We start from the raw sequence: 14768 nt of genomic DNA, 5'->3' as shown, positions 1-14768 counted from the left end.
GCATCCATTGCATTCTTTGTTTTGGGCAGTTATATTAGTGAGCCTGCACGAGTCGGTGTGAAGATCTCAAGTTACTCTCTCCCCATTTTGGAAGAACGGGACTACACTGTCATCTACTGGTTATTTTTTTAATTGAATATAAAAATTGCTGAGGCATACATTCTCTCTTCAGGTGTTATGATGTTCAAGTACTGAACCGAGTACCGGTAGTCAACTCGAATATCAAGTTGGTTATCTGTTTTTTTAGGTTAAATCCTAAATAAACAGATTATTATTTATCACACAGGTGAAATCTAATGCATTTACCAATACTTGTTCATTCTTGATCTAGTTTACTACTACTTTCTTGTGTTTTAGTCCTTACTATTCTCACTCTTTTGTGATACTCATCCGGCTATGCCTTGTTTTTGCGACTTTTCTTGGCATTTCTCGAAATTCTGTGCCCATGCTTTCAATGCTATTGCCTCGTTTTTGTGCCTGTTTTTTCCTAGTTCTTCTGTTTTGTGCTTGTGTTTTCCCCGCCCACCATCCCTGAGCTTCTTCCGCCTCCCAGAACTTTCTTAAAGGCAGTCGCAGCACTGATGTGCAGCAGAAGGTCGCAGCAGGCACGGCAAAGGCATGCTAAAGGCAAGCCTGTCTGTGCCCGTCCTTGCTTGGACCACACCTGGAACCTTGGTCCTACTGCATCCTATCTGACCGTACTCCTCCATGTCCTCAACCCCAAGTGCAGCTTGCCACGTCACACGGCACAACACAGAAGGAGACCACCCCCTGCTGCTTCACCTGCACCACAACAACAACTGCTCCGGCTACCCCAACAACCACATGAACAGCACCCAACACCTTATGTGTAAAAAAACAAGGACCCCCTGAAATAATAGGTACAGCAAGTCCTAGGTCAGGGAAAAACAGCGTGCTAAATAACAACCATGGCACTTGATTCAGGAATTCTATCTGATCAAATCAATAAATATAAAGAAGAAAAATGGAGGTCTGTACTCAAAATTTATTATTAACTTTGTCTAAAAATAAGACATACAAAGCATACATAATAGTTATCAGTTTACACAGTTTCCAATGAATCATAAAAAACACAAAACATCCTCATTATACAGAAAATAAGAATAAATCACAATTTAAAAAACTTTTTTTTAAATAAAAAATTCCGCAATTAATTGAAAATTACAATATTAAAAAGGTGGCATAGCAAATGGTTCTCTACGCGCGTTTCGGCGACCAGAAGAATGGAGTGGTGCATGAGACTAATCAACCTAGAATAAAAAGTTGAACATACACATACACGTGGGAAATATTCTCTGCTTATGTTGCAATTATAACTAACTAACTATGTAATTTTGTCATGTCTGTACTAATATGCTGCATATATATAATGGAATGAAGCATAAATGTGCTTTTGTCTGAGTATTTGTGGCCAGAGATTGGACCTAAGTGAGTATATTATGCATAAGTGTCGCTTATTTGCTAGGTAGATCCCAGCTATGATTCCGAATATTTGTCCCTGAAACAGCTCGCACTTCTAATAGGGGCAAACATGCCCGCACTGAGTAGTTAGGGACCATCCTCGGCTGCCCGCAGACTCTGAGTTTCTAGGTTGGGTGCTTGAGGGAGAATCGCCCAGTGCTCTTTTCCCACCGTCAGATACGCCATCTGGGTTTGTGCTACCCACACGAAAAGACAGTGATCCTTTGGCAATAGAGGCTTTTGAATTGGCTTTCTGTTATCAACTACATGTTGACAATAGTGCACAGAAGCAGTTGCATGCTAACTCCCAGGGCTCTCAAACACTCAGTTAGTTTAAGTGGAAGAGAGAGTTGGGAGAAAAGAGAGACCGGGTGTCTACAAGCTGCTATTCTGTCTCATGTCAGTCTCTCACTGGATGGTTCTTACGACCTCATAACAATGGACATAAACATTTATCTTACATTTATCAAAATTCTTATCTGAGAATTTTTTGACACAACTTACTACAAGACTAACTTGCTTCTGCTGCATTTTCACTTTTCCGATCGATATTATATGCAACTGCTTTAGTTTATTTTACGTTAGAATCGTTATAGTCTGTTCTTGCTGCTTTCTTGGTTTTTAAAATTAATGGTAGTTCTTTTCTCCTGTATTTTTTCCGTTCTACTAGTATTCTAACAATATCAGATTTGGTATGACTGAACTGCTATACGTGTCACACATAATCTGTTTTCTTTTCTTCTCCGAGCACCTTCACACGGATTTAAATGCTTTCTTTCTTTTTCGTCAGCAGGTGGCACTGTTGGCTCTCTTAACTCTAATGCAAAGGAAGAACTAATGAAGGACACTGAGAAAAGGAACGAGGAACAAAGGATGGACAATGATTCGTGGCAACTGTCTGGTCCGAAGCAGGGTTTTAAGTAGACCAAGTCCTGCTGGGACTCTCAGACCCAACAGTAAATGAAGTGAGATGCAAAGTGTTCGAGTCAAAGGCACCTGTTGTGATTTTCCAGTGGAAGTGTAAAAGAAAAGGATTTATATCTCTAGCTACTGGGTAGCTGGGCTTCTAAAAGGTCGATGTCTCTGCTTTTAGTATGAAGATTGTGTGAGGCCTGGCTTATGATGAACTCAAACTATGAATAAGACTTCGAAATAATACATTTGGGTAATGCAATTCAGGATTTACCTCTCAAAATATGCCCTGTCATTGTACCCTCATTATATAGCTCTTTTAGAGCTCTACCTGGTTCAGCTAATCAGTGAAGGTAACATTTCTCTGATTCATCGAGGTGTGTCCTATGATGGATGCTAGCAGTCCCGTGACCTCCGACATTATGGATTTATTTATTTACTGTATTTGTAAAGCTCATCCCCCAGAAGGTTATCAGGACGTTGAGTTGCTATATGTTCTGCCATCTGATCAGGCGTGCAACACCCATAGGGCTAACAGGGCTCCCTCCACTTACCCTGCGGTCACATGAGCGCACCGCTCACTCTGCACTCACAGTGATCACTCTGCACTCACAACGCACTTGCGCTGTTCACACTGTACCTCACCCTGCAGTCACACAAGCACACTGCTCACCCTGCACTCATGGAACACTTCACTCATCTATCCCCCTCACTGCTCACTCTGCATTCTCACTCAAACAAGTCCATCACTAACCATAGATTCATTCTTCCCAGTCTGCACTTACATCTGCAGCATAATTCATATGGGGAGAGGAGTTGGTCGGATGGCTAGAGCTGCTGACTTTGGTGCTGGAAAACAATGTTCGAGCCTCTGGGTTGCGTCCACATCCTGTGATTCTGGGCAAATCACTTAATCTCCCCATGCCTACCAGAAAATAAAAATGTGAATGTGTCCTTGTGTAACGTAACAGCACTCCAATACCTTCAGCTCGAATTAGCTCTATATAAATCTGCACAAAAGAAATGGTCACCTCACTCATTCTGCTGTCACTCCTCTCACCCTACTCTCACACTGTTGCATTGCTCACCGTGCACTCACATGGGCAATCCTGTCATACACACAGCACAGAGGGTTAATGTGCCTGCTACAAAGAATGTGTACCATGCAGATCAGAGAACTGAGTGTGAGTAAACTACGAGTAGCTCTACAAAAAATGTTTTTCGGAAAGGGGCTATAGAGAGATGAGGAGCATTGTTGGAGAGTAGTAGTGAGGAAATTCATGGAGAAGGAGGAAATGGGGGAGGGGCGCCCAAAAAACTGTTGCACCATGCACGACCAGTGCTAGGGCCAGCCCTGGCTGGGAGTCTTAGCGCACCCCCCTGAAAGTTTGGGTCTAGTTTCGCCCCTGCATCTGATACACTGTGGATAGTCTGTGAAGGGTCTTGTAAATACATTGGAGTGACTGCGGGAAAAGCCATGTTTTAAGATTTTTTCTAAACTTGGCATGGTTGACGGTGAGGTGGATGTCCAAGGTCAGTCAGTTCTAGTGGGCCGCTACCAGATGGGAAATGAGCGGCTGCCACTTCTGGCCTTTTTGATGAGCTTAGTTTTGGCTAGTGCTAAGTTCAGTGATCTCAGGTTTCGCATCGGTTTATGAAATTCCATCTTAGATCATAGGATCACCAGACAGAATCGTAGAGTGCCTTATGGATGTAGCAGAGGAGCTTGAATCTCTCTTGCAAATTGGCAGTCAATAGAGAGTTTTTAGACATGGCAATGAAGAGCTCGATCTATCTTTGTTGCAGATGAGTTTGGCAGCCGCGTTCTTTACCAACTGCAATCGTGTAAAGTGAGTAAGTCATTCTTACATATATTGCATTTCTGTGGTGAAAATGCTTCCTTAAGAGCTTGAGTAAGCCAAAGCTTTTGCCGTAGATGGTTTGACTTACTCCTGCATAGACAATTAATCGTCAATGAGCACACCTCGGTTTTTAGCCTCTTTTTTGTACTCAGGTGCAAAGCCCAGGTAGTCCGGCCACCAGGATGAATCCCAGAACTGATGGCCACTGCTGAGAGAGCAAAATCTCAGTTTTATCTGTGTTTAGCTTTAAAGAATGTGCCATCATCCAACAAGCTACCTGAGAGAGACAGCTGGTGAGGTTTTTTCTCGTTTCTTCAAGTTTTTCATCGACTGAAATGACCATTTGGGTATCGCCATCATATGATGGATCTAGCAAGTTGTTGTCCTCCAAACAGGTGGTAAGTTGAGTATTGACAAGTCTTTCCAAGACTTTGGACTTATAAGGATGCAGGGATGTAGGGCGTAGTTAGCAAAGGTGGAAACATCTAATCCCGCTTTTTTGACCAGAGGAAGTATTAATGCTTGCTTCCAAATATCTGAGTACTCTGCCTTTGCCAAAGGGAGACTTAAGATTTGAGTCAGATAAGGACTTAGTGAATGAAATGAATGAAATGAATGAATGAAATGAAATGAAAAGACAATTGTAAAGCGCAGTGGCTACCCTAAGGCGTCCCAGCGCTGCAAGAGATCATGCTTGTGACAGAGCCGCTGAAAGCTACTCTGGTTTGTTAGTGTGGGAGCTAAGCGGGGAAAAAATAAAGGGAAGACAGGGGTCAAGTGGAGAGCCTGATTTGAGCTCTGGCATCAGCTTCTCTACCTGTTCCACTGAAACATTTGCAAAGCTCCCCAAGTGAGCGCTGGCCTCAGGGTGGGGAGCTAGTTGTTCCCAGGGAAGCTTATCTAAGGAAGATTGTATGCCAAATGTTGAGTAATTCCTATTAAATTTGTATGTGAAGTAATTAGCTATTTCTTCACAGTGTGTGGCTGAAGGAGCGATGGATTGTGGTAGGCTAATGGGCTGAGAGATTTCTTTTACAATTTTGAATAGTTCTATGGAAGAATTACTATTCTCTTCTAGTCTTTTAATACAGTAATCTTTCTTCGCTCTCTTCAGTGCTCTGTAATAATTATTCAATTCTTGTTTCCTGGTTTGTCGGTCCAATATACATTTTGAGAGCCTCCAAGTTTGCTCGAGAGATTTACATTTCCTTTGTTCTTGTTCTTAATTCCAAAGAATGCCAGTTTTCTGTCGGTGAAGATTTGAGTGGTTTATTCACTTTCAAAAGGGCACAGTTATCCAGGGGCTTGGAAATGGCAGGGTTGAAGTTCCTTAGATAGCTGTCAAGGGATGTGCCTTTGCTGGGCCCGGGGGGTTGAAAAGGTTTAGAAAAGAGTCTGCATTGATTTAGCTCTATGGTAGTGGATTGGTTTTTGAAGGTGTTTTTTCGGCTGATGGAAGTATGAGAGAGAAGTTTATTATGGAGTGATCCGACCATAATAAAGGATTCATTTCAAGGTTTATGATGGTGGGGCCGATAATGCATTATTTTAACCAGAGGATTCGCATATCGCTCTCAACTGTCTGCAAAGAGGGTCATCCACATTTTAAAAATCACGAAACATACAACACCCCAGGAAGGATAGTTGGTATCTTTATTAACTGTATATGAATTAAGTATGATTATATGTGGTAATTAAATCAGGTGCACAAGCTGACAAAAAAACAAGCCTGCAGGTAAAAATGATAGTAGTTGTGTTTTTGTTTCAAAGTGAAGTTTGATTAGTGGTTTGGTTGTTAACATCCAAATCAAATGGGTTGAATGTAGGCTTGATTATGGGAAGTAATGGAGAACAACTAATCATAGACAAGATGGAGAGTGCTGGTGAAAGAACAGGAAGTGGTGTCATAGGTGATGCTGTAGGCAAAAGATTGTTGAAATTCGTAGTTGAACGCCCCCGCTATTGAATAATATAATAAAGTAGGTGCAGGTGGAGGCAATCAAGACATAGGTGCTAAAGCAGGAGTATTAACATTCATTGAATCCATTAGGCATTGTTGATGACCCAAGTTGCTGCAAAGCAGAATAAGCTGATGGCACATGAGGCAATAACACTAATCCAGAAGCAACATTCTCATGATTAGCATTTACAACTCGCAACAATGAATTAAAAGAGGCTGATTAAGCTCCCACCGATTCACCAGGAGCATGTACTCAATTTCCACGGGAATGTTGCTCACAAATGTGAGCTACTGAGGACTGAAACAAACACTTTGCTGCAGGTGGAAAATCTTTTGAAAACTCAAAAGTTCAATATTCATGCAGACTGGAAATTAAATCTCCCCTCAGGTAGAAAGCCAACATGATGGCAGAACGGTTCTGAAGTATACCTCAAATTCATCACATTAGCACGATGATTAGTATGACGGTACCTGCAATGATAAGAACAGGTAGGAATCCAGTATATAAAGTGGAAGTAAGTGAGCCCAGAAAACAACAGGCACGGTTTTATAGGTAGTCACCCATCCAAACACTATTTCTTAAAATGTGTTGTCAATACCTGGAGTCGGGAACTGCATGTTCAAGAAATGCTGTCCCACTGCAGCGAATACCTTCTTGTGAGAATAATGGGGATTAGAGCTCAGCACAGGATGAGAACGCTCGCTGCCTAAGCTGTCCTGCTGCCTCTGCTCTACATAGAGTGATCCTCGGTGAGCTGCTTAGCTTAATCGGCATGAGTGGCGGTATGGTGCAATGCAGTGCTGGTCAAAAGATGTCAAACTTCTGTATTTACTTGCCAAGTCTTATGACTTGCCCTCACCAAAATTGTAGTTTTCCCCATTGATGTGAACAGTGGTCCCCAACTGAAGAGGAGGCAGGGTCCTTCATTGAGATATCAATTCCTGTTAGTACCATATACAAGGAGGCCTTTCCAAGTTAATGGTGTGTCACAATCTTATTTTTCTTTACTACCGTCTTTTGTTCCTGAATTTGGCAGTGTGCAATTGGACCTTTCTTCTGGATTCTACTCCTGGATTCCACTGTCTGGCACGTTTCTCCTTCTTGATGTCGGGAGGAGTTAGATGCTTTGCTTACAGTTGCAGAACTAATCTTCATCTTCAATCAAGACTTCCAAGGTTGCCACTGAGGTTTGTTACCCTTTGAGTTTTTTCCTCCTACTTGGTACTCATGTAAGGAGACACTTCCTGGCAACAGGCAAGGCACCCAACCATTTACATGATGCTTGACAACCCATATGAGAGACGGGATTACACAATCTGAGTGCCTGGATTCAATTGTTGTCTGGTAAGAACAGCATAGCAACCAGATGCTGGGGACATGTGCAAAGTAACACTTCACTGAGTGAGAGCCCTTGGTAAACCCTTGACAGCTTGTACAGCAACATTTGTTTAATGAAATGCTGGTGAACAATGTGGCATAGCAACTACTCATCATAGAGAGTAGCGATTCTCCGAATTAAATGACAAGAGAATCTGAATTTCATTAAAGACACGGAGGCTAATGTTATGCATTATTCCTTTAATGCCACTCCACACAGCCACTTAAAAGTCATACATCATAAAGAAAACCGTCCCAGAACAGAACCTTCCAGGCATATAATAAGCTCATGCATATGTAAATGTAAATGTAAATGTAAATGTAAATGTAGTATACTTGTAAAGCGCACAGCTGCCCCAGCAACGGGGCGTCCCGGCGCTGTATAACTCTGGGGAACCCGTCCTGGCTTTCCCTGTGGGATGGTCCCTTGCTGGGAGTCCCCAAGGTGGAGCCAGGCATCCTCGGAATTGGTGGGGCCGTTGTGGAGATTAGGCAAGCTAATGCCCAGAGTTGCCGAGTGTGATCCCTGATTAGAGTAAGCACCGGAGCGAGAATTATCGAGTCCGCTGACCAAGGTCCACGACCCTGCCGCGTCGGGAATCGAACCCTGGTCCCGGGCCGACTTCTGCTCTCGGGTCTGCCGCCTCTAACCAGTGAGCCACACTACTCCACAGTATAACAGTCTGACTCTCCTTTCATGTTCAAACGAAGAAGAAACAAATCCAAATACAACAGAAGTACATCAGATGACTGAAACTTCATAGGAGAACGAGGATGCGGAAACTTCTAGCAACATCAAAGTCCCCCAAACAAGACAACCCTATTCTCGAAATGAACTATTGGGCGTTATCTGAAAGTAAGAGATGTTAATTCTCCATCTCAAAATTTCCAGAAAAACTTAGTGAGCAATTGTTACATGAGATAAATATGAGATAATAAACGTTTGCTTTAGAAAAAAACATAGCATTCAGTATAGCATGACTAGTTACTTCATAACATCTTCCTTACTTTAAAAACTTAAAACACTTCCACAAAGGATGTAAACACTAGTATCCTTTTTAATGCATTCAGCTCCTCAAATGGGATGGAAGGGTGGGATAATGTTAGACTTTGTGTCATTAATTAAATTCAGATTCTCTAGGCACTTTATCTGGAGAATCGCTATTTCATTAAAAGACCGAAGGCTACTATTATGCATGTTGGTAGTCCTGCAAATGATGCCCTCACACACGTGTGAACGTTTCATACTTCATCATCGGGCTTAGCTCTTCGAGGGGTCGGTGCTGCAATACCTCACGAGCCCTGCGAGAGGGCTCTTCAGCGGAGATCTTTATTTTTTGTTTTTAAAAAAATTCTTTTTTATTGAAAACAAGGCATGATCAATGACAATATCACGGTACATGTACACTGGCAATTTAGTTACACTACAAAAGTTGCTTCAAACTTAGCGTTCACAAAACCATACTTTCAGTCCCTATTAAGACACATTTAGGACCCATTTACAATATCTTCTCTCGATCCTGGAGGTTCACAAATCTCTCCTCTGTGAATGTTCCATTGACCCCAGACTTGCGTACATTAATTCGGGCACCCCCAAGCTTCATATATGGATTTTTCCGTAACCAGACACCAGTCCATGTCTTTGCCCCAGTCCTCAATACCCGGTGGGCTCTGATCCCTCCAAACTCTTCAGCGGAGAGCTTTAAAGTAGTACCAAGCCGTGCGTGATGGGGAGTGCAGATGTGCTGGAAATAAGTGAATTAAAACTACCTGAGGCGTACCATTTAATCTGTTATATTTAATCTGGAGACCCCTTGGTAGGGATAAAAAGAGTGTGTAGATTGTGAACTTCTCATAAAAAAAAAACAATCAACCAATGTGTATGGGTCGACATGTTTCACACCTCATTGGTCCAGGAGGGATCCATGGCGTTTTACCAGTGAGAATCCCTACCCTCAGCCTGGGTATTGTGGGGGGATTATGTGTTGTGTGGTATTCAATAATTTTCCACAGAGAAAATGTATAATGGAGGTGAGTCACATAACTACCTGTCTATCAATTGCCCAAAGATAGGGTCGCAATCATCCAACCCTCCAAGTAGGAATAATGTGCACCGTGGATCCAGGCAGAGGACTGAGACAGTGCTGCGGCAAAAAGTTTATGGGCCGTTGCAGTGTGTGGTGCTGTAACCTACTGTTGTAACCTATATTTAGATCATTCCGCCCTCCCCCTCAACCCCCCCTTCCCTCACCCAGCACTTGGTACGGTCCTTGAACTGTCAGGTGAAGGCTGTATTGGAATGTTGATGATTCTGCCTCACTAAGGCACCGACAAGCAGGGGGCATCGTTTACAGAAATCTTGTTCTTAAAGTAACTTCCAGTCAACTACTTGTGGACCCTTATTTACTACATTCTTGTGGCGACGAGGATGGGAGGCTGTGTCAGGGACAGCGGATGCTCCCCCCCGCCCCCAGAAAATTTGAGGAGTTTGGTCAGAGTGGAATTGAAAGAATATTTGTGTGGAAAAAGGCGCAGGAATGTATATGTGGACGTCGGACAATGTGAAAAAAGCATAGTATTGTAGTCTGGTGAGTGAAGATAAACGGCGGTGAACTTTTCTGCGGCACCCTGCCCCATGTCTCTTGGTGTGTGGACTCTCTAAGGGCTCATCTAATCGTACCTTACTATTGGGGTGCCGTCCACACCCCGGCGCTGTCCCTCCTGCTGATTGAGTTCTCAAAGGCGTCGAGCTGGACGTGTTGGAGGTTTGGATGTGTTAGTTCACCCGGGGAGCTCAGCATTGGCATCTGCATTGTACGGAAGTTCGCATCGGCGGGGAGAGGCAAACGTGTGAGCCACATTGCTCGTGGATGCCAGCTCTGAAAGGAGGTCCGAGTCGGCGGCGTGACGCGGGGAGTTTGCTCCCCCTCAGGAGCGCTGTTCCCTTTTTGGCGCTTGCTAGGGGGCTGGTTGAAGCGGCCCATGGAAGAGCTATCGGTCGTTGCTGTGGAGGAGGAGCAGCGGCGCTGAGGAAGCTGTGAGTATCCAGCGCGCTATTCCCCTCAACGCAGCAAATCAGAAGGTCTTCAATGTTTCAAGTGTGGCAGACCAAATCATTTGGCGAACAATTGGAAATGCCCAGCAAGGAATGTACTGTGTAGAAAATGCAATAGGAGGGGGCACTACTCTAAAGTTTGTAAAACTGTTAGCCAAAAGGTGCATGCCATAGAAAACCTTGAAAGAGAGGAAGGGGGTGAGAAAACGTATATTTTTCAAGTTGATGATGAAAATGCAAATGATGACAACATTTACCCGAAGTGTGAAATTACTCTTGATGGGCAAAAGTTCAATGTGTACGCTAAATCATGCTCTCCCTTTACTTTGGTTGACAAAAGCATTTTTGAACAGAAATTTGCTAAACATCAAGTTAAGCTAGAGAAAGCTGATATATGTCCAGCAGGTTACAATAGGGAACGTATCCCCTTAGAAGGTATGGCTAGGATGAGGATTTCTTTTAAGGACAGGCACACAGTAGGTAAGGTCTACGTCTCCACTAGGGGTTCTAGTCTTCTGGGGTGGAAACATCAGAAGGAGTTAGGGATCAAACTAGACCCCAACAACAGAGAGCAGGTCTTACTGGTGGAACCTCCCAAGATAGCGGAAGATCTGACTACTGAGTATAAGGAAGTGTTTAGTGAGAACCTAGGGGTGCTTAAGAACTACATGCACAAAATCTTCCTTAAAGAGGGGCCAGTGCCTGTCGTACACAAAACCAGGTCTATTCCCCTACGCATGAGGGAGCCATTGAAACGGGAATTGGAAAAGCTCGTCAGCCAAGGTGTCATCATGGAGATTGAAAGCTCGGCATGGTTGGCCCCAATCGTCATCACGACCAAGGATGGGGGTAGTAACATAAGGCTCTGTGTGGGCTTGAGAGACTTAAATGCCAACATTCTAGTGGATAGATATCTGCTCCCGAGGATAAGTGAGATGCTGAGCATAATCCAGGGGGCCAAATATTTTAGTGTTCTGGACCTCTCCTCGACATATTATCAAATTAAACTACATCCTGAGTCTCAGCCACTGACAGCATTCACGACCCCATTTGAAAATTTTAAATTACGGCGGATGCCATTTGGCCTGGCGTTCGCAGCTGCAGCTTTTCAACGTATGATGCAACATGTTTTAAAAGACTGTATTAAAACGATGTGCTTTCAGGATGATATCCTGATTTACGGTGCGAGCGAAAAGGAGCACAATGTTAACACGAAAGAGGTGTTAGAGAGACTAAAAGAGGTAGGATTCACCACTAAAGTGAGCAAGTGTAAATTAGGAGTGAGTTCGGTGGACTACCCAGGACACACAATCTCGGAAGAGGGCATCAAACCTAAGTGTGATCTGGTCAATGCAGTGAGAGATGCACCCACTCCAACCAACAAGGAAGACATCATGTCTTTTCTAGGATTGGCAGAGTACATGGCGAAATTCATCAAAGATTTTGCTACGGTGTCACAACCCCTAAGAGAGTTGGTCAAGAAGGATAGCATTTTCAACTGGGGAAAAGATCAAGAAATGGCTTTAACCAACATAAAGAAAGCACTCATAGAGGCACCTTTCATAGGGAAGTTCAATCCGGAAAGTGACACCATAATTTCAATGGATGCCAGCAACAAAGGGATTGGCGCTACCTTGGCACAGAGGGTGAATAACAAGGTGAAGGTGGTTGCGTTTGCATCAAGGACACTCACAGGTCCTGAAACCAACTACTCCACAGTGGAAAAGGAGGCTTTAGCGGTTTATTGGGCCATTAGGCACTTCAAAATTTACGTTTGGGGTGTTCCGTTTGAAGTACATACGGACCATAAACCGCTGGTCTCGTTGTTCGCCAAAAAAGACATGGAGAACCTGACTCCTCGCATCGCAAAATGGGTTTTAGGATTGCAAGGATACAATTTCAGAACTGCTTACATACCTGGGCAACTGGAAGGGCTTGGCGTGCTCAGTACGACGCTGCCGCCAGGCTCGCGTATAAAACCATGGTCAAGGCCTATCATCGGGATATTCTCCTAGAGAAGAAAGCCTATTTTGCCAGGAGGATTGAGGCTGCGTCTAATTCCTGCAAGGAGATCTTCACGATTGTCAGGGAATTTACGGCTCCGCTGTCAAATTCGATCCAGACCGCACCTTCTGAGCTGTGGGTTTCTGATCTCACCAACTTCTTCACTATGAAGATAAAGCTGATTCAGGACTCTTTTCCACCAGGGCAGGTTTTAACTTCCCCTTGCTCTGATGTTGAGCCAGCTCCATCGGTTCCTCTAGGGCCAGTCCTGTCAGACTTTCCGCCTATTTCAGCCTCTTCGTCATTGACACTCATGGCCAATCTTAAATCGGGCTCGCCACTAGACCCGTGCCCGGCCAAATTTTTGGCGAAGATGGCGGCAGTGGTTAACCCGTTGGCGAATCCCCTCCTGAATCTCTCCCTGAGCCAGGGGGTGGTCCCTTCGGCTTGGAAGCAGGCAATGGTCATTCCCCTCATTAAGAAGCCTGGTCTTGATCCCGAGGTGTTGGCCAACTATAGGCCCATTTCTCTCCTCCCTGCGAGAAGCATGTGCACAGCGTGCTCTCGAATTTTTTGGAATCGTATGATCTGCTTCACTCCACGCAGTCCGGGTTTCGCCCTAATCTTAGTACTGAGACGGCATTGCTGGAGGTCTCTGAAGCCATCAAGGAGACACTGGATTCGGGCGGCAAAGCCATGCTGGTAATGCTTGACCTGTCGGCGGCCTTTGACACCGTCCCCCACGAGGGTCTGCTCGTCAGACTCCATGAGATCGGTCTGAGGGGGACGGTGCTTAGCTGGTTTAGATCGTTTCTAGCGGGCCGTCGGCAAACGGTCTGGGCCTCATCCTGCTCGGCTGAGATGCCGCCTTTGGGAGTCGGAGTCCCGCAGGGCTCGGTGCTGAGCCCGACTCTATTTAACATCTTTATGACCCCTCTGGCGGCATTGGCTGAATCTTTTGGGGCCCTGATCGTATCTTATGCCGACGATACCCAGCTCCTCTTTACCTGCAGGAAAGGAGAGGATTTTGATGGAGAGAGTATCCGTGAGTGCCTTGGGGCTGTTTTTGAATGGTTCCAGCTGAACAGCCTCATGTGCAACTCAGATAAATCGGAGGTACTCTTCTTCGGTGGTCAATCGGATCCAGACTGGCAGGAATGGTGGCCCGCTGATATGTCTCCTCCAGCTCGCTCGTCTCAGTGGGCTAAGAATTTAGGAATCAGGATAGACAATGGTCTGACTTTTAGATCTCAGATCCTTGCCCTCACTGGCACCTGCTTTGCCCTCCTCAGGATGCTTCGGAAGTTTCTTCCTCTGCTCTCTGAGGAACACAGGAGGACGACGGTACAGGCTTTAATTGGTTCTAGACTGGACTATGCCAACATCCTCTACCTTGGCTTGCCAGAGTACCTCTTGCAACGGCTACAGGTGGTCCAGAATACGGCTGCGCGAGCCATTTTTGGCCTTCACAGGCGAGCCAGAGCCTCCGGCCTCTTGCAGTCTCTTCACTGGCTGCCTATCCGAAAGCGGATAGTTTTTAAGGCTCTGGCTCTGGCCCATAAGGCTCTCCACGCATCTGGGGCTAAATATTTGCAAAGGAGGCTTGCCTTTTACCATCCGGCACGATCTCTGAGATCAGAATCGATGTTTCTTGCTCTGGTTCCTCGTGTGAAGAAGGCCCGTACGGGAGGGCGCTCCTTTAGGCTGCGGGCCCCACAGCTCTGGAACTCTCTGCCTCTCACATTGCGTAGCACCTCGAACCTGCTGGCTTTTAGGAAGGGCCTGAAAACTTGGCTCTTTGCCCTTTAGACTCCCCTTTTTCTTTTACAGTTCCCATCATGCTTCTGTGTTGTGTTTGTCTTTCACAGGTTGTCAATAAAGCGCCGGGACACTCTTTTTGAGTAGCCGTGCGTTATAAAAGACAAAATTAACATTAACATTAACATTATCAAAACAAAGTAGCGGATTTCCTTTCGAGAGCTCCTATCTGTGGAGAAGAGGAGGAAGAGAAGAGCGATGACACCATACTGGAAGTGGGCCTTGTAGCAGTGGCAAAAAACCAATGGGAGGCACACATGGATCAAGACGAAATATTGAAGAAAGTGAAGTCGTACA

General features: G+C 44.8%; 1 protein-coding gene across 1 annotated transcript in view; it reads left to right on the top strand.

The window, feature by feature from the left end:
- Positions 1-14768, top strand: part of SINHCAF (SIN3-HDAC complex associated factor) — a 154151-nt gene that overhangs the window by 66848 nt on the left and 72535 nt on the right. The window contains 2 exon segments of the mRNA XM_078647470.1: positions 6186-6198; positions 10768-10857. Coding sequence (XP_078503596.1) covers positions 6186-6198; positions 10768-10857 — 103 coding nt within the window.

Source organism: Lissotriton helveticus, chromosome 1_1 (genome assembly GCF_964261635.1).
Source record: "Lissotriton helveticus chromosome 1_1, aLisHel1.1, whole genome shotgun sequence".
NCBI lineage: Eukaryota > Metazoa > Chordata > Amphibia > Caudata > Salamandridae > Lissotriton > Lissotriton helveticus.
The sequence above is the reverse complement of the archived record's forward strand: the minus strand, read 5'-3'. Positions and strand labels throughout refer to the sequence as shown.